General features: G+C 44.5%; 1 protein-coding gene across 1 annotated transcript in view; it reads right to left on the bottom strand.

Annotated features, from left to right (window-relative positions):
- Positions 1–657: 657 nt before the first annotated feature.
- The window catches only part of NAB1 (NGFI-A binding protein 1), a 613,281-nt gene continuing 594,313 nt past the window's right edge, over positions 658–19,625 (bottom strand). The window contains exon 8 of the mRNA XM_075180002.1: positions 658–1,437. Within this exon, the coding sequence (XP_075036103.1) occupies positions 1,343–1,437 (95 nt within the window). The 3' untranslated portion in view covers positions 658–1,342. The remainder of the gene's footprint in view (positions 1,438–19,625) is intronic.

Genomic DNA, 19,625 nt, shown 5'->3' with positions numbered 1-19,625 from the left:
TACATTATATTCTGTTTATCCTTACTTAAAAGCCTTTGTAATCAACAATGCCTCTATGACAGTGATGAGCAACCGGCAGCCCTCCAGGCCTTCAACTGTGGCCCTCAACTCCTTCTTGCTTTATTGTCAGATTTGTTATAGCTTGCAACACTTGTTTAAAATGCCTGCTGATATGTTATTACACATGGGAATCTCTTTCTTGAATTAAATGTATTGTTTTAACTTATTATTGAGAGCAAGGGTAATGTGCAGATCTTCTGAATGTTAGAGGGCTGCCAATGTCCCTGAAGTGTATAAGATGCCTATCACTGCTCTATGAGCTTTACTTATTTGCCATCTACTCATTTGTATGGGTAAGACCAAATTTGTTAAATGTCTATAAAGATGGGCCCTTCAAGTTACTCTAATAACCTGCTGATAATTTCTATCTACGGTAATACACCTTATTAAAATTGTATAAGGTAGGAGATGATAAAGTTAATAGTGCAATAACTTTCCTACTCCAGGAAATTGCACTTATATTGATTTTTGTGGAAAAAGTAATTCCAAACCGTAAATGTTCTATAATATTTAAGTTTTGTACACATTCAGTTATTTTTAAAGGCTAATTCTGATATTGTAGACCAAATTTCCTAAAAATCACTGCAGCCTTAGAATGTGGTAGATAATTGGCTGACCACACAACAACGGTCCCATATGATGCTAATACAGATTCAGATGACTGAATCTACCCCTTTATTGGCATCTTAGATTAGGTTGAATCAAATATCCATAATTCCAACTATAAAAAAGTAAACTATTCCGGGAGTCTATTTACTTTTTCTTATCACAGCAAAAAGCGCTTTCAATTGCTCAACATATCCCACCTGGTATGTCCAGTAAAACATCCATGTTGACATATTCACTGCCTATTGTACCAATATATTTGTTTCATGTAGTCCAATTACTATCTACTATTGAATAATATTGATGTCTATAGTGGATAAACAGACACTTACAAATCAAGTCAATTATTTCTATTAACATAAAGTGGATATATAGCCTAACACAAAGGGTTTTGTAATTTGCAAATCATTTAAAACAAAAAAATTACATTCTTAAATATTCAAAGCCCACTGCATTATTTTGTAAGCTGTGCTGTATAGTGAAAAAAAAGTTCTGAAAGGAATATGTGTTCAAATGCAGTCTTGCTTTTCTTATTTGTGCAATTGCACTGGTCTTTAAGCTTTGGCTTTGAACTGCATACATTAATACAGTGATGAGGCAACTATGGTAAATATTTAAGGCTTGCTTGTTGTGGTACTACACTTCCAGTGAACTGGTGAGTTGATTGTTTTGCCAGCTATCTTTTATCTTCTGGCTCAAGCTTAACAATTCTTCTTTCTGTACTGGTTAAGGCTGCTTGTGAGAAATCTTTAAGCGTCGTGGGACTACCTGCTGGAATGAAGCAAATGTATCAATTAATATCACATTTTAACATCATCTCTGTTTTTATGATCAAATTCTGTATACATTTTTTACTAAAAAAATAAAATAAAAGAATCAAAACACACATGTACAACATCTCCTAAGACAGGCCTAGCCAGCCTGTGGCTCTCCAGGTGTTGTGAAACTACAAGGCCCAGCATGCTGTGTTAAATAGTCAGTCGATAGCTGACAGGGTATGCTGGGCCTTGTAGTTTCACAACAACTGGAGAAGCTTGGCCAGGCTTATTCTACGTATTCAATGATTATATAAAACACATACATTTTGACACATGAAAGATCATAAATAATAAAAATCAAAAAACTTAAGATTTGATTTAAAGTGGTGTATTGTTGAACTATCTTAAGCCTGTGCCATTTTTTGTTTCTGGTAATTATTTCTTTATGAGGTGGACTCCATTAGACTAATAAAGAATAAGTTAAACAATAAGAAAGGTGCGCCAAAAGCTAATAAAATCTTCATAAATATGATGGAATATGACGGAAAAAAAGTACACAATTTCCGTCATATTTTTGAAGATTTTTGTTAGCTTTTGGCGCACCTTTCTTGTTGTTTCAGGTATTGCTTTTATTTAGGGATTGGCACCCCTAAGATAGGTAGCAACAATAGGTCCTTATATTACATAGTGTGAGCGCCTGAGAGATTATTCGTATATACATTATAAGAAAGAATAACAACTGTTTTGGGTATTTCCAAAATGTTTTTCACTATTGGACTATTTCTCAAGGGATGATCAAATGCTTAAGTCAAAACGTGCTGTGGATTAAAACTGGCAAATGTTGTGGAATTACAATTCTCAGCATGCATTTTCTGAGACTTGTAAATCGACAACAACTTCAGAGCCAGTTTGTGCTCAAGTATACCCATCCCATACCAGCTGTGGGAAAGGGTAGAATCCTTGATGGGACATTCAATGCTATTGCCAGGCTTTGCAGATACATAGTTATTTAGTATTGAAAAAGTAATCTATGAGACCAACCAACAATGCGACAGAGCAACAAATATTGAAACCATAAAATTTGGGTTGTAAACAATTGTCTGATTGCTGAAAGGAAACCTCGCCATTACACGAAATAACGACAACGCGACAAACCAACAAATCTTATTTTCTAAATAGCATTTTTGGTCTATTTATCAAATAATTTGCGACTATATAAAAACTACTACACATTACAAATCGGACATACACTATGCCGGGCGACCCTGCTAGTATATGTATTCACACTATGCCATAGTCGTCTATTCTCCCAGAATGTCCATCACACTCCCAAATTTTTGGGAGCAGGGCTAATCGCTGCATGCTGGCCTCACTCCCTGCTATGTGTAAATGTGTACATATATATATATATATATATATACATATATATATATATATATATATATACACAATCTATGTATATATATATATATATATATATATATATCTATGTATATATATATATATATATATATATATATATATATGTGTGTGTGTATGTATATATATATATATATATATATATATATATATATATTTATATATATATATGTGTGTGTGTGTGTATATGTGTGTGTGTATATATAAATATATATATATATATATATATATATATGTATATATATACACATATATAAATACACATATATATATTTATATATGTATACACACATTTATATGTATATATACATATATCCATACAAACAGTTATATACACACACATATATATATATATATATATATATATATATATATATATATATATATATATATGTAACCCCTGGGGGTGCTGCAATTGGACTTGAGCACCCAGGGGCTGATAATCACAATTGCATCAGTAAGAAAAGAGATGGATATAGCTATTTACTAGTCCAGGAGGAGGAACTACATCTCTCAGAAAGCTATTATGAAAAGGGGGCGGAGCCTAAGAAGACTAAGAAACCAGAGGGTGGAGAGAGATAGGAGCATCCTGGGAGAGACTGAGCTGTGTGACCAGTCCAGATATGTGACCCTAGGCAGAAGGGCACTGGATGGGTGGTCTGAGCAGAGAGAACAGACAGTCTGCAGAGATATCAGAGCTCAGTAGAGTCCTGAACAGAACCTGCTGTAAGTCACAGTTTGAAGCTGCAGGAGGAGGTTTGCATGCACCTCTGAAGAAGGACATTTTACAAGTCAGCCATTTTGGAGATAATCAAGTTCAGACCTGTGACACACACACTGGTGCAGATAAGTTACTGGTTATTTTTACCTGTCTGTTATTATTCAAGTGGGGTTTGGACTATATCTGGCCACAAGGGCTGAAGAGTTAGGGATAGATGGGTGGGCAGGTAAATATGCACCATTTGTCTAATCAGCATTTGTGGAACTACAAGTCCCAGAATACAAATAAGAAAGGAAGTCACAGTTGTTGCTACAGGAGGGTTTGCATACTGTGACTGCTGTACCTCACTGCAAGTGATCTAAAGACCTCTAAAAGCTGCAAACTGGACACATGATGTTTCCCTGCCATGCTGCATACATACAGAAGGGCCCCAACTTGCAGTGCACTGCTCCATTTTTGTGGTGGGTTTGAAAACTGCTGATGTGTGTGTTTGGCAGTATATTGTAGAGCTATAAGGAAAAATATATACATTCACCCCACAATATATTCCCAGTATCAGGAGCAAGTAAGGTATCTGATATATTTTTCCATGTGTATAAGGCTGTGACAGTTATTGTATTACTGTATTGTATTGTTTGCACTATTATTTTCAAATTATACTAAAGTATATTTTTTCTATAAAATTACAAAGCTGCATTCAGGGTTTCCATTTCAATAAATGTGCCTGGATGGCTTTTGCAGCACACAGTTTGTCACAGAGTGTTAATACTGGGCAGGGGGTTTCCCGAATCTCATCCTGGTGTATCTTTTGAACACCCCCCAGAAGAGAAAGCAGCGATTCGGGTGGAGGCACTGAAAATCAAGTACCGAGGTGAGAAGCATCTGCATTGTTCAATATATATTAGGGATGTGCACCGGCGACTTTTGAGGTCTCGTGTTTTGTGTTTTGGATCCGGATTTTCGTTATTTTTGAGGTTCGGATTTGTCTAGCAAAACACTTGACGAAAGGTCTCGGTTCGGATTTAAGGTTTTGGATTCGGATTTTTTTGCAAAAAAGCATAAAAAGTTTAAAAATCAAGTTTTTGGGCTTATTTTCACTCCTAGGCTATTATTAACCTCAATAACATTCAATAACAAGCATTTCCACTAATTTACAGTGTATTCTGAACACCTCACAATATAGTTATTAGTCCAAAACGTTGCAACAAGGTATCTTTCTGGACTGCGTAGAGGAGTGGGTCACCACAATATATATTAAAAATGCTGAACTTTTATGAATCGCACCAATAAATGTACCTGGACTGCGTAGAGGAGTGGGTCACCACAATATATATTAAAAACCCTGAACTTTTATGAATCGCACCAATAAATGTACCTGGACTGCGTAGAGGAGTGGGTCACCACAATATATATTAAAAACCCTGAACTTTTATGAATCGCACCAATAAATGTACCTGGACTGCGTAGAGGAGTGGGTCACCACAATATCTTAAAAACCCTGAACTTTTATGAATCGCACCAATAAATGTACCTGGACTGCGTAGAGGAGTGGGTCACCACAATATATATTAAAAACCCTGAACTTTTATGATTCGCACCAATAAATGTACCTGGACTGCGTAGAGGAGTGGGTCACCACAATATCTTAAAAACCCAGAACTTTTATGAATCGCACCAATAAATGTACCTGGACTGCGTAGAGGAGTGGGTCACCACAATATATATTAAAAACCCTGAACTTTTATGATTCGCACCAATAAATGTACCTGGACTGCGTAGAGGAGTGGGTCACCACAATATCTTAAAAACCCAGAACTTTTATGAATCGCACCAATAAATGTACCTGGACTGCGTAGAGGAGTGGGTCACCACAATATATATATAAAACCCTGAACTTTTATGAATCGCACCAATAAATGTACCTGGACTGCGTAGAGGAGTGGGTCACCACAATATATTAAAAACCCTGAACTTTTATGAATCGCACCAATAAATGTACCTGGACTGCGTAGAGGAGTGGGTCACCACAATATCTTAAAAACCCTGAACTTTTATGAATCGCACCAATAAATGTACCTGGACTGCGTAGAGGATTGGGTCACCACAATATATATTAAAAACCCTGAACTTTTATGATTCGCACCAATAAATGTACCTGGACTGCGTAGAGGAGTGGGTCACCACAATATCTTAAAAACCCAGAACTTTTATGAATCGCACCAATAAATGTACCTGGACTGCGTAGAGGAGTGGGTCACCACAATATATATTAAAAACCCTGAACTTTTATGAATCGCACCAATAAATGTACCTGGACTGCGTAGAGGAGTGGGTCACCACAATATATATTAAAAACCCTGAACTTTTATGATTCGCACCAATAAATGTACCTGGACTGCGTAGAGGAGTGGGTCACCACAATATCTTAAAAACCCAGAACTTTTATGAATCGCACCAATAAATGTACCTGGACTGCGTAGAGGAGTGGGTCACCACAATATATATTAAAAACCCTGAACTTTTATGAATCGCACCAATAAATGTACCTGGACTGCGTAGAGGAGTGGGTCACCACAATCTATTAAAAACCCTGAACTTTTATGAATCGCACCAATAAATGTACCTGGACTGCGTAGAGGAGTGGGTCACCACAATATCTTAAAAACCCTGAACTTTTATGAATCGCACCAATAAATGTACCTGGACTGCGTAGAGGAGTGGGTCACCACAATATCTTAAAAACCCTGAACTTTTATGAATCGCACCAATAAATGTACCTGGACTGCGTAGAGGAGTGGGCACTGGGCACCACAATAAAATATATAAAAAACCTTCAACAGGTCTGCATTACACTACACATACGGCTGCTCCTCCATCCTCTCCATCATATACATGTTGGAGTTTTAGCGTGTGACAACCTCTTGTTTTTGATAATGTCAGTGCATTTTGAATATTTTTCAATTTGCCCCACACCACTGAATGTACTTTATCTATGATACGCATCTATCTATCTTGACTGCGTAGTGTGGTGGCCCCGGTACACAATTTGGTACCGAGGCCACAATATAATTAAAAAATTGGGCATCAACTGTCACCGTTGTTTAATATCTGATACACCTAAATATGGACTGCACAGTGGAGTGGCCCCGGTAGTAAATTTGGTGCCGGGGCCACAATACCTCCTCCAACTTCCAAGTGTAGTGTTTATAAAGACAGACAGCGTCGAAGTGTTATTAGTTGACTTTCTTAACCCTAAAATTGTCCCTGTTGCAAATATTCGTGCAATGGACAGTTACTTTTTTATTGAAAGACTCAAGCTTTCAAGTGTAGTGTTTATAAAATATAAACAACAATACAGTAGTTTTAGAGCACGTCAATACCTCTTGTTTTAAATTATGACACGGCATTTTACTTTTGGTTTAATTTCTTGTATTTTTTTAAATTTGGTTTTACTTTTTGAACATGGCAAACGACTGTTGATTGGTCATATAATGCAAAAAAAAAAGGTCCAAGATGGAATTGTCCTTGGGCCCTCACACCCACCCTTATGTTGTTTAAATAGGACACGCACACTTTAACAAACCAATCATTTCAGCGACAGGGCCTACCAAACAACTTTGGCTGAAATGATTGGTTTGTTTGGGCCCCCACACCAAAAAAGCTATTCATCTCTCACTGTACAGACTAAACAGGCTCTACTGAGGCAAGATGTCGTCCTCATCCTCAACCTCTGATTCCTCTCCCCCTACAGTGTGTACTTCCTCCTCATCACACATTATCAATTCGTCCCCGCTGGACTCCACAACCACAGGTCCCTCTGTAGTATCTGGAGGGCAGTGCTGTACTTCATTGAGGAATTGATTATTCATTTTTATAAACATCATTTTTTCAACGTTGTGAGGAAGCAACCTCCTTCGCCGCTCACTGACCAGGTTCCCCGCTGCACTAAAAACTCTTTCCGAGTACACACTGGAGGGGGGACAACTCAGGTAAAATAGAGCCAGTTTGTACAGGGGCTTCCAAACTGCCTTTTTTTCCTGCCAGTAACAATATGGACTGTCTGACATGTCTACTTGGATGGTGTCAGCAAAGTAATCATCCACAATTTTTTCTATTGTGACAGCATCCAATGCAGCGAGAGTAGACATGTCTGCAATGGTTGGCAGGTCCTTCAGTCCGGACCAGATGTTATCAGCATCCCCGCCAGTGCCTCTTTTGGGAAAACTGAGCTTTTTCCTCGCAGCCATAGATGTGGAAGAAAATGAGGGTGGAGCTGTTGGCATGTCACGGTCCTCTTCAGAGGACAATCTCCTGACCAGCAGGTCTTTGCACCGCTGTAGACTTGTGTCCGCCGGAAACAGAGACACAACATACGCTTTAAACCGAGGATCGAGCACGGTGGCCAGAATGTATTCCTCTGACTTTAAAAGAGTGACCACCCTCGGATCCTGGCAAAGCGTACGAAGGGCTACATCCACAAGAGCTACATGCTTGGTGTAATCGCAATGGCTTACCAGCTCCTCCCTCACTTTCTCCAGCTGCTTCTGCAACAGCCTGATCAGGGGAATGACCTGACTCAAGCTGGCAGTGTCGGAACTGACTTCTCGTGTGGCAAGTTCAAATGGCTGCAGAACCTTGCACAACACGGAAATCAGTCTCCACTGCGCTTGACTGAGGCGCATCCCCACTCCTTTGCCTATGTCGTAGGTGGCTGTGTAGGCCTGAATGGCCTTTTGCTGCTCCTCCATCCTCTGCAGCATATAGAGGGTGGAGTTCCAGCGCGTCACAACCTCTTGTTTGAGGTGATGGCAGGGCAGGTTCATGCTTTTTTGATGTGCCTCTAGTCTGCGGTAGGCACTGGCTGAATGCCGAAAGTGTCCAGCAATTTTGCGCGCCACCGCAAGCATCTCCTGCACACCCCTGTCACTCTTGAGGTAATGCTGCACCACCAAATTAATGGTGTGGGCAAAACATGGGACGTGCTGGAAATTGCCCATATTTAATGCCCGCACAATGTTACTGGCATTGTCTGACACCACAAATCCCCATGAGAGTCTAAGTGGGGTAAGCCACTGGGAGATAATTTCCCTCATTTTCTCTAATATGTTGTCAGCGTTGTGCCTCTTATTAAAGCCTGTAATACACAATGTCGCCTGCCTTTGCATGAGCAGCCATTTTGTAGATGCTGCTACTGATGCAGCTGTTGCTGTTGCTGCGGAAGGGGATGCATCTACCCAGTGGGCTGTCACAGTCATATAGTCCTTTGTTTGCCCAGAACCACTTGTCCACATGTCCGTGGTTAAGTGGACAGTGGGTACAACCGCATTTTTAAGAGCACTGAGGACACTTGATCGTACTTCTCTGTACATTTTTGGTATCGCCTGCCTAGTGAAGTGGAATCTCGAGGGGATTTGGTACCGGGGACACAATACCTCCATCAACCCTCTAAATCCCACTCCACTGATGGCGGACACCGGGCGCACGTCTAACACCAACATTGCAGTTACAGCCGCAGTTATACGCTTTGCAATAGGGTGACTACTATCGTATTTTGTGGTCATGGCACACGACTGTTGGACGGTCAATTGTTTTGTGAAAGACTTAGCGGTCTTACGACTTCCCCTCTGGGAAGATGACCGACTAACAGCAGCAACAGCAGCAGTGGCAGTAGTAGGCGTACCGCTGCAGGATTCCTCGGATGAATCCCGTATTGAGGAGGACTCAGTCTGGCTGCTGACTTGGGCTGCAGGACTGAATCTGATGGAGATTGTGGAGGAAGTTGACGAGGAGGGTGTTGCTGGTGTGTATCCAACTGGACCACGGGATTTAGGTGTCCCTGTACCGATGAGGGTCCTAGCCCCAGTTCCTGAACTAACCACTGAACTATGAAGGTTATTCAGGTGACGTATAAGGGAGGATGTTCCTAGGTGGGCAAGATCCTTACCCCTGCTTATTTGAGCTTTACATAAGCTACATATGGCCATACATTGGTTGTCTGGATTTGGATAAAAATAACTCCAGACCGAAGAGGTGCATTTTTTGGTCTTCTGACCAGGCATGACGATGGGCTTTTTCATCCCATGGACATCAGCTGTTTCCCCCCCTGGTGCCTCATTTACAATAACCACATCACCATCCTCATCATCAAGTTCCTCCACAGCGCCAGCTACATCATCAATAGCCTCTTCCCGAGCCACCTCTTCCCGTACAGTGATGGGAAGGTCAGGCTTGACAACCACCAACATCCTTGGACTCGCCTTGTGGATTTGTGATAATTTCTCTTTAGAAGGCAGAGTTGTTTGCTGTTTTGTTGCTGACAGCATAACTCTCTTCAATTTTTTGTAGGGGGGGGGAGGAGGAGGAGGGCTAAGATCCGTGGGTGAAGCTGAACCACTAGTCATGAACACGGGCCAGGGCCTAAGCCGTTCCTTGCCACTCCGTGTCGTAAATGGCATATTGGCAACTTTACGTTTCTCCTCAGATGATTTAAAGTTTCTCTTTTTGCTACTTTTTCTTAACTTGGGCTTTTTGGATTTTACATGCCCGGTACTACGAGATTGGGCATCGGGCTTGGAAGACGACGTTGATGGCATTTCATCGTCTATGTCATGACTAGTGGCAGCAGCTTCAGCATTAGGAGGAAGTGGGTCTTGATCTTTCCCTACTTTATCCTCCAAATTTTTGGTCTCCATTATATGTAGCACAAGATACTGCAGAATGTGTGAACTTGGTAATATTGCAGTACCAATGGACTTATACTGCTGGATTGGTTTTGCAAATTTGGTTATAATTATTATATATTTTTTTTTTTTTTTAAATTTTTTATTTTTTTTTACTTTTTTTTTATTTTTTAAAAACTTGGGAATAATGGGGAAATAGCTATGCCCTTAGAAGCACAGAGCACAGGACACAGCACCACTGGACTGAACAGGACACGGCACAGGACCCAGCAGCACTACGGAACTCAGCAGGACAGAGCACAGGACACAGCACCACTGGACTGATACTGCAGAATGTGTAAACTTTGTAATATTGCAGTACCACTGGACTTTTACTGCTGAATGTGTGAACTTGGTAATATTGCAGTACCAATGGGCTTGTACTGCAGGATTGGTTGTGCAAATTTTGTGGTAATTAAAAAAAATTAAAGTAGTTTTTGGTATTTTTTAAAAAAACTTTTTTTTATTTTTTTAAACACAGGGGAATATTGGGGAAATAACTATGCCCTTAGAAGCACAGAGCACAGGACACAGCACCACTGGACTGAACAGGACACAGCACAGGACCCAGCAGCACCACTGACCTCAGAAGGACAGAGCACAGCACACAGCACCACTGGACTGATACTGCAGAACACAGCACAGCACAGCACAGCACAGCACAGCACAGCACAGCACAGCACTAAACAGCACTAAACAGCACTAAACAGCACTAAACAGCACAGAGGACCACCTAACACACCCTCCCTCTACCCTGATCAATGCCCGAGTGAAGATGGCGGCGACTAGCGGGGAATTTATAGGATCCGAGTATCGCGAGATCCGACAACGGGATTATGAGTCAGAGCCTCAGTTTCACTTTTGAATTTGGCGCCAATACCCGGATCTGTCTCGGATCCGACTCGGATCCGCAACGTTCGGGTGGGCTCGGATTTCATAAATCCGAGTGCGCTCATCCCTAATATATATACACCCTCACAACGCTTAATACAGAAGGGGGTGTTACAGTGGAGGCACTGCTGAGATCCTGAAGACACACTCAGTGAAAACCCATCAGCACAGACGTCATGGATAGTATAAGAGAAAAAGTGTTTCTGTGGTGTGAACAACAGACTGTGGCCCCAACTCGATGTTTAGGGATCTATGGTGACTCTCAGGGAGTGACAGATGAGGAAGTCCTACATGTGCTCCACAGGATTTATGGGGTAGAACATCCTAAAATCCTTGGATGGAAAGATAGAGATGTGGATAAGACCAGTCTGATCCTATGCGAGACGCAAGCAGAATTGGATAGAGATTTTCTTCCCTCTGTCGTTTCTGGGTCACAAAAACAACAATGGCACTGTTATGATCTGCCCTGTTTCTTTGTGTGCATTTTGCCCTGTGTTATTATTTGCCTAGTTTCCCTGTGTGCATATTACCCTGCTGTTATGATCTGCATTGTATCGTTGTGTGCATTTTGCTCTGTGTTATTATTTGCCTAGTTTCCCTGTGTGCATATTACCCTGCAGTGCCTGTGATTCTCCTGGGGTGCTGCTGTTCAGCCTTTCCGGTCAGGGGTTAACTTGCACTGCTAGTTAATCACTCCACACCTGTCTGTGACCTATATGTGCCTGCTGATTCCTGTATCCTTTGCTGGTCATTGAAGTTTTCTTGCCTGTTCATGTGATGTTCCTAGCCTGCTCATGTGTCTCTCTGTTCCTGGATTACCTGCATGTTTCTGGCTGCTACTACAAACTGGTTTCAGTTAAGTCATCTGCTGCATTTCTTTATTATTTACTGCTTGTTTGCCAAGATCTGGAAATCCATTGTTCCATTCAGCCTGAACTGTTATTGTTTATTTTTGCCTTACCTGGACTTTACTTTACTGCAATAAACAGTTTAAACGTTTATATCACGTGTCTGGCTCCATGGCTGTAATTAAGGAAGTGGTTGTGAACAGAACCCTAACAGAATGACCAGCCAAAAAGCAAGCCTTGGAGTCCTGTGAAAAAAAACCCTGCTTCAGATTTTACCTGGAACTCTCATTGCAATTGATTTCATTTGTTTTCTCCCTGCAAACATGTCTGCTCTACAAATGGCTGAACAGCCTCTGCTTCAGTGTCTGCAAACTGACATAATTTTGTTACGCTCTCAGCTGGCTCAATTTTCTGCTATACTTTTGGACCCACTCAGAAGACTATCAGAATCTGTTTCTCTGAAATCCAATACTGTTGATTTGCTTCAGCCAACTCTGTCTGCTGCTGAAACTGTGCTGCCAGCACATCTTAATAGTACTAGGACAAATTTGCATTTAACTAACAACTACAGTGTAACAGATGCCCGGTTCACAGGTGGTCCACGCCCCCACCTGACCGAAGCGGAGCGACGGCGCAGAATAACCAACAAACTGTGTCTCTACTGTGCAAGTAATATACACTTCTTGCAAGCCTGTCCTCTCCGCAGACCACAACAACCTACCAAACCATCTTCTGTTGTTATTTCTCCGTATTCTGGATTTGTATGTGCTTCACCTATTCTGCTCCCTGGCATGAGACCCAATTTGCCAACCCCAGTTACCAGCTCTGAGGTGCCAGCTCCAGTCTCCTGTTCCGAGGTGCCAGCCTCTGTCTCCTGTTCCGAGGTGCCAGCCTCTGTCTCCTGTTCCGAGGTGCCAGCCTCTGTCTCCTGTTCCGAGGTGCCAGCCTCTGTCTCCTGTTCCGAGGTGCCAGCCTCTGTCTCCTGTTCCGAGGTGCCAGCCTCTGTCTCCTGTTCCGAGGTGCCAGCCTCTGTCTCCTGTTCCGAGGTGCCGGCCTCTGTCTCCTGTTCCGAGGTGCCGGCCTCTGTCTCCTGTTCCGAGGTGCCGGCCTCTGTCTCCTGTTCCGAGGTGCCGGCCTCTGTCTCCTGTTCCGAGGTGTCGGCCTCTGTCTCCTGTTCCGAGGTGCCGGCCTCTGTCTCCTGTTCCGAGGTGCCAGCCTCTGTCTCCTGTTCCGAGGTGCCAGCCTCTGTCTCCTGTTCCGAGGTGCCAGTCTCTGTCTCCTGCTCCGAGGTGCCAGCCTCTGTCTCCTGCTCCGAGGTCACATCATCTGCCTCCAGCTCCGAGGTCACATCATCTGCCTCCAGCTCCGAGGTCACATCATCTGCCTCCAGCTCTGAGGTCACATCATCTGCCTCCAGCTTGGAGCCTGCTGCCACTGTGACCGGTCCTGAGCCTGCTGCCACTGTGTCCGGTCCTGAGCCTGCTGCCACTGTGTCCGGTCCTGAGCCTGCTGCCACTGTGTCCGGTCCTGAGCCTGCTGCCACTGTGTCCGGTCCTGAGCCTGCTGCCACTGTGTCCGGTCCTGAGTCTCCTGCTGCAGTTGTTGCACCCGAGTATCCTGCCACTGTGCTGCCCGGTTCCGAGTCTTCAGCCGCGGCCTCCAGTTCCGAGTCACAAGCTGCTGTCATTGTTCCTGAGCTACAGTCCGTTCCAGAGGGGGCGCTGCCCTTACAGTCCATTCCAGAGGGGGCGCTGCCCTTACAGTCCGTTCCAGAGGGGGCGCTGCCCTTACAGTCCGTTCCAGAGGGGGCGCTGCCCTTACAGTCCGTTCCAGAGGGGGCGCTGCCCTTACAGTCCGTTCCAGAGGGGGCGCTGCCCTTACAGTCCACTCCAGAGGGGGCCCTGTCCCTCCAGTCTGCTCCAGAGGGGGCCCTGTCCCTCCAGTCTGCTCCAGAGGGGGCCCTGTCCCTCCAGTCTGCTCCAGAGGGGGCCCTGTCCCTCCAGTCTGCTCCAGAGGGGGCCCTGTCCCTCCAGTCTGCTCCAGAGGGGGCCCTGTCCCTCCAGTCTGCTCCAGAGAGGGCCCTGTCCCTCCAGTCTGCTCCAGAGAGGGCCCTGTCCCTCCAGTCTGCTCCAGAGAGGGCCCTGTCCCTCCAGTCTGCTCCAGAGAGGGCCCTGTCCCTCCAGTCTGCTCCAGAGAGGGCCCTGTCCCTCCAGTCTGCTCCAGAGAGGGCCCTGTCCCATGCGGTTCAGCCCGAGTTGCCAGTCCATGCGGTTCAGCCCGAGTTGCCAGTCCATGCGGTTCAGCCCGAGTTGCCAATCCATGCGGTTCAGCCCGAGTTGCCAGTGCATGCGGTTCAGCCCGAGTTGCCAGTGCATGCGGTTCAGCCCGAGTTGCCAGTGCATGTGGTTCAGCCCGAGTTGCCAGTGCATGCGGTTCAGCCCGAGTTACCACTTGGTGCTGTCTGCTTTGCGGCTCCTCACAGTGCTGTCTGCTCTGCGGCTCCTCACAGTGCTGTCTGCTCTGCGGCTCCCCATAGTGCTGTCCAGTCCAAATGGTGTGCTCAGTTTGGGCAATCCATCCAATGTGCCCAGCTTGCCATCCCAGTGGGGGACTTATGCTCTGCCGTCCCAGTGGGGGACTCATGCTCTGCCGTCCCAGTGGGGGACTCCTGCTCTGACGTCCCAGTGGGGGACTCCTGCTCTGACGTCCCAGTGGGGGACTCCTGCTCTGACGTCCCAGTCGGGGACTTATGCTCTGCCATCCCAGTGAGGGATTCTCCAGAGACTGCTGCTCAAGTTGAAGACTCCCCAGAGTTTCCTAGTGAGCCAGAATGCCCAGATGCCTCTTCCGAGTCATCAGAGCCTCCTCCAGTCTTCTTTGATGGAGACATCAAACAGTTTATTTCGGTTCTTCAGCTTTCCATGAAACTGTTTAAAGACTTGCCAGATTACTTTGCCAGCCAATTTAACCAAGTGGGTTCTATGATCATGAATTTTAGAGGGGAGCCACAGACCTGGGCCTTCTCCCTTTTAAATTCCGATAACCCCATTATCCATAATACCATGGACTTTGTTAACGCTGTGTGCAAGAAGTACTCTCCATCAACAGTTGAGTTTCCTGGTCATAGTTCTTCTGTTTCCATTCCAGCCTGTGTTTCTGCACCTAAGCTTATTCACAAGTCATCGATGTCTGTTGCTTCCATTGGTCAACCTATATCTTCAAAAAATAAAAAGAACAATCACAAACAACAAACCTTGGTTACCGGCTTCATGGGCATTTCACCATCTTCTCATAAACTTAACAGTCCTGTTCCGACTCTAGGCTGGGACTCAGACTCTGAAAGCGAATTTTTGGAGGATACTAGAGTGTTAGTGGACGAACTTGCCAATTCTTCTGCTTCTGAAGAATTGGGTCTTCTCTGTACTCCATTAGAGAAGAGCCCAATTGTGTCTCCAGGGAGATCTTATAAAAAGAAAAAGAAGAGGAGAAAAACCTGAAAGGAGCATGTATGGAGCGTCTGGAATCCGCTCCTTAAAGGGGGGGCTATGTTATGATCTGCCCTGTTTCTTTGTGTGCATTTTGCCCTGTGTTATTATTTGCCTAGTTTCCCTGTGTGCATATTACCCTGCTGTTATGATCTGCATTGTACCGTTGTGTGCATTTTGCCCTGTGTTATTATTTGCCTAGTTTCCCTGTGTGCATATTACCCTGCAGTGCCTGTGATTCTCCTGGGGTGCTGCTGTTCAGCCTTTCCGGTCAGGGGTTAACTTGCACTGCTAGTTAATCACTCCACACCTGTCTGTGGCCTATATGTGCCTGCTGATTCCTGTATCCTTTGCTGGTCATTGAAGTTTTCTTGCCTGTTCATGTGATGTTCCTAGCCTGCTCATGTGTCTCTCTGTTCCTGGATTACCTGCATGTTTCTGGCTGCTACTACAAACTGGTTTCAGTTAAGTCATCTGCTGCATTTCTTTATTATTTACTGCTTGTTTGCCAAGATCTGGAAATCCATTGTTCCATTCAGCCTGAACTGTTACTGTTTATTTTTGCCTTACCTGGACTTTACTTTACTGCAATAAACAGTTTAAACGTTTATATCACGTGTCTGGCTCCATGGCTGTAATTAAGGAAGTGGTTGTGAACAGAACCCTAACAGGCACATTGTGATTCCATTGAAGCCAAAACAGCTAGCCGCAGATACCTCTTAACGCTGAACTTCCAGATGGAGATATTAACAGACAAGTATTCCCTCGGGCCAGGGAAGAGAATTCTCAGTCACCCTCCAGTACTAGGAAAAGTGATGACGCTCAAAGCGAACTGTTCCTCACTGCTGTACAGAAACTGGTAGAGCAGTTAGAAAAGTCACAGCATGAAGGGGACTACAGAAGGCTCCGGTTTTTCTCAGGAATAAAACCAGTCCCTACTGGAGAAGCAACTTACGAGGCATGGAAAGAGATGGCTTCCCAATATCTGGAGGAATGGCATTGCTCCGAATCCTATAAGAGACAGCGGATTGTTGAAAGTATGCGAGGTCCCGCTGGAGAACTAATCCAAGCCGTACGGAGAAATGACCCCCAAGCCACTGCGCAACACTACTTAGCGACTCTAGATCAGGAATATGGAATGGAAGATGATGCTACAGATTTTCTTTATCAGCTACACCACACCTATCAGGAGTCAGGGGAGACATTGTCCAGTTATATCTATCGGCTGGACAAGCTGATCCACCTTATTGTGTCAAAGAAAGGAATACCCCTAGCAGAGGTAGACGACAGGCGAATGCAACAGTTGCTACGGGGAGCTCTGTCCCTTGACCCAGTAGCGATGAAGATAAGAAATGCTCAACTGGGACAAACATCACCTACTTTTCTTCAGTTGATACAGGATGTTAAACAAGAGGAAGCTATAGTTAAGTCCCGAAATAGGGTGACCAAGAAAGTCAAGGTCGTACAGTCAAAGCCCGAGGCTGACCTTCCCAGCACTGAGTTAATGAAGATTGTGGAGAAACAAGGTGAACAGATTGCTCAGTTGTTGGAGATGCAGAAGCAGATTCAAGCACAGATGCTGAAAAACCACACTACCGAGCAACTGCACCCGAACATCCACCCCCGACAAGTTCTCGAAGCTAACACTACTCGGAAGCAAAACGATTGTTTCACTTGTGGAGAAGTTGGGCATTTCGCTAAACAATGTCCTCAGAGGAAGGGAAGAAGGCTGTCACCCTCACCACCCCACAGGGATGGGAAGCTTTCGGAAAACTAAAAGGGAGGACCAGGAACCCCCACATTGGCCCTCTAAAGAAAGCTAACATTAACACTGTGGGGAACTCTCACCTGGGATGGAGTCATTTGCCCAAAGGATTGCTGGGACCCTCTCCTCACGTGCCGGCATGTCTAAATGGGAGACCTTGTATGGCCTTGCTAGATAGTGGTTCACAGGTGTCCATTGTGTTCGAGAAGTGGTACCGAGAGAATCTATCTGACTTGCCCATCAAGCCATTGTGTGGACTGACCATCTGGGGTCTGAGTGACGAGAATTATCCCTACCTTGGGTACATCACTGTACCTTTGAAGTTCCCACGGGAAGTGGCTGGAATAGAAGAAGAGGTGAAGGTGGTTGCTCTTGTCTGTCCTGAGGCCGAAGGAGAACCTCGAGATGACCCAGTGATTATTGGAACTAACTCCCACTTGTTCGAGATACTGGCTAACTGGTGCCAAGAGGTGGGAGGAGCAAGTTATAGTAAAACAATTAAGATTCATCCTATGTGTCTGGCTGCTTATAAGAAGAAAGAGGGAAAGATTTCTCCGAAAGAAACCACATTACAAGTAGGAAGTTTTGATCAATGCTTTAATGGTAGTGATGCTAGTCAAGAGGACCGACACTGGCTAGTTATGCAAATGCTACAAAGAGAGGCTGCCTTCTCTTCGGGGGACTGGGATTTAGGTCTAGCGACAGGAGTGGAGCACCACATAAGGCTAACGGACGACAGGCCTTTCCGAGAATGGTCAAGACGCCTAACCCCTGCTGATTTGGATGATATTCGGGAACATTTAAGGGAGATGCTAGAGAATGATGTGATTGAGAAATCTGAGAGCCCCTATGCTTCTCCTATTGTGGTAGCTAGAAAGAAGACGGGAAAAATACGGATGTGCGTGGACTACCGGACATTAAACAAGCGCACTATTCCTGATCAGTACACTGTCCCTAAGATAGACGAAGCCCTTGATTGTCTTCAGGGAAGCAAGTGGTTTTCTGTGCTAGATCTACGCAGCATGTACTATCAGATATTGATGAGTCAGAAGGATGCTTAGAAAACCGCCTTCATCTGCCCGGTTGGATTCTTTCAGTTCAAAAGATTTCCACAAGGATTATCAGGGGCTCCAGCCACTTTCCAAAGATGCATGGACGATGTTGTGGGTGACATGAATTTCAGGGAAGTGCTGGTATACTTGGACGATTTGATAGTATTTGGCCGAATATTGAATGAGCACAACGAAAGACTCCTCAAGGTATTGGATCGCTTAATAAAGAAAGGGTTGAAGTTGTCCCTTGACAAGTGTAGCTTCTGTAAAACCCAGGTCAAGTATGTGGGATATGTTGTGGATCGGGAAGGAATTTCTACAGATTCAGCGAAGATAGAAGTGGTGAAAGAATGGCCTCGACCAACAATACTGAAGGAATTAAGGTCTTTTTTGGGGTTCTGTGGCTATTACAGAAGGTTTGTCCCAAACTACAGTAAACTTGTCAAGCCTCTTACAGATCTAATTCGAGGTTACCCTGCTCCAAGAGGTTCCCATCGGAAAGAGAAACCATTGTTCTGGGTAAATGATACATTCGGGGAAAGGTGGAATGAGGCTTGCGAACAAGCTTTTGAGGGATTGAAAACCTGCCTGATTCAAGCGCCTGTTCTGGCATATGCCGATCCAGAGTTGCCATACATTCTGCATGTAGATGCCTCCTTTGAGGCACTTGGGGGAGTGCTATACCAAGTGCAAGAAGGAAGGTTAAGACCAGTCTATTACATCAGTCGAGGTCTCTCACCCAGTGAACGGAACTACCCGGTGCATAAGTTGGAGTTCCTGGCCCTTGAGTGGGCAGTTGTTGACAAACTTCATGACTACTTGTATGGAGTACCATTCGAAGTGCATACAGACAACAATCCCCTCACATATGTGCAGACCACAGCGAAACTAGATGCAACTGGGCACAGATGGTTGGCGGCGCTGCCTATTTACAATTTCACAATAAAGTACAGGCCTGGGAAAAGAAATGTAGATGCCGATGCTTTGTCAAGATTACCGGAAAGGTTTGTGGAATCTCAGGAAGAAGAATGGATAGAGTTGCCAGCTCCAGAGGTGAAGGGGATGTGTCATGAGGGACGCGTGGTCGTGCCTCCATTCAAAGAATGCTTAACAGCTCTAGGGGCAACGACAGATGCGCTACCAAGACAATATTGCTGGCTGAGTCAAATGGAGCTCAGTGATCTTCAGAAGTTGAGTTCGAGCCAAGTCAAAGAAGATCAGCAGAATGACTCCTCTATAGCAGCAGTTAGGTGGTCTGTTAAACACAGACAAAGAATCCACCAGGGTACTTTGAAAACGGA

This window comes from Mixophyes fleayi, chromosome 7, assembly GCF_038048845.1.
Source record: "Mixophyes fleayi isolate aMixFle1 chromosome 7, aMixFle1.hap1, whole genome shotgun sequence".
NCBI classification, from domain to species: Eukaryota; Metazoa; Chordata; class Amphibia; order Anura; family Limnodynastidae; genus Mixophyes; species Mixophyes fleayi.
The sequence above is the reverse complement of the archived record's forward strand: the minus strand, read 5'-3'. Positions and strand labels throughout refer to the sequence as shown.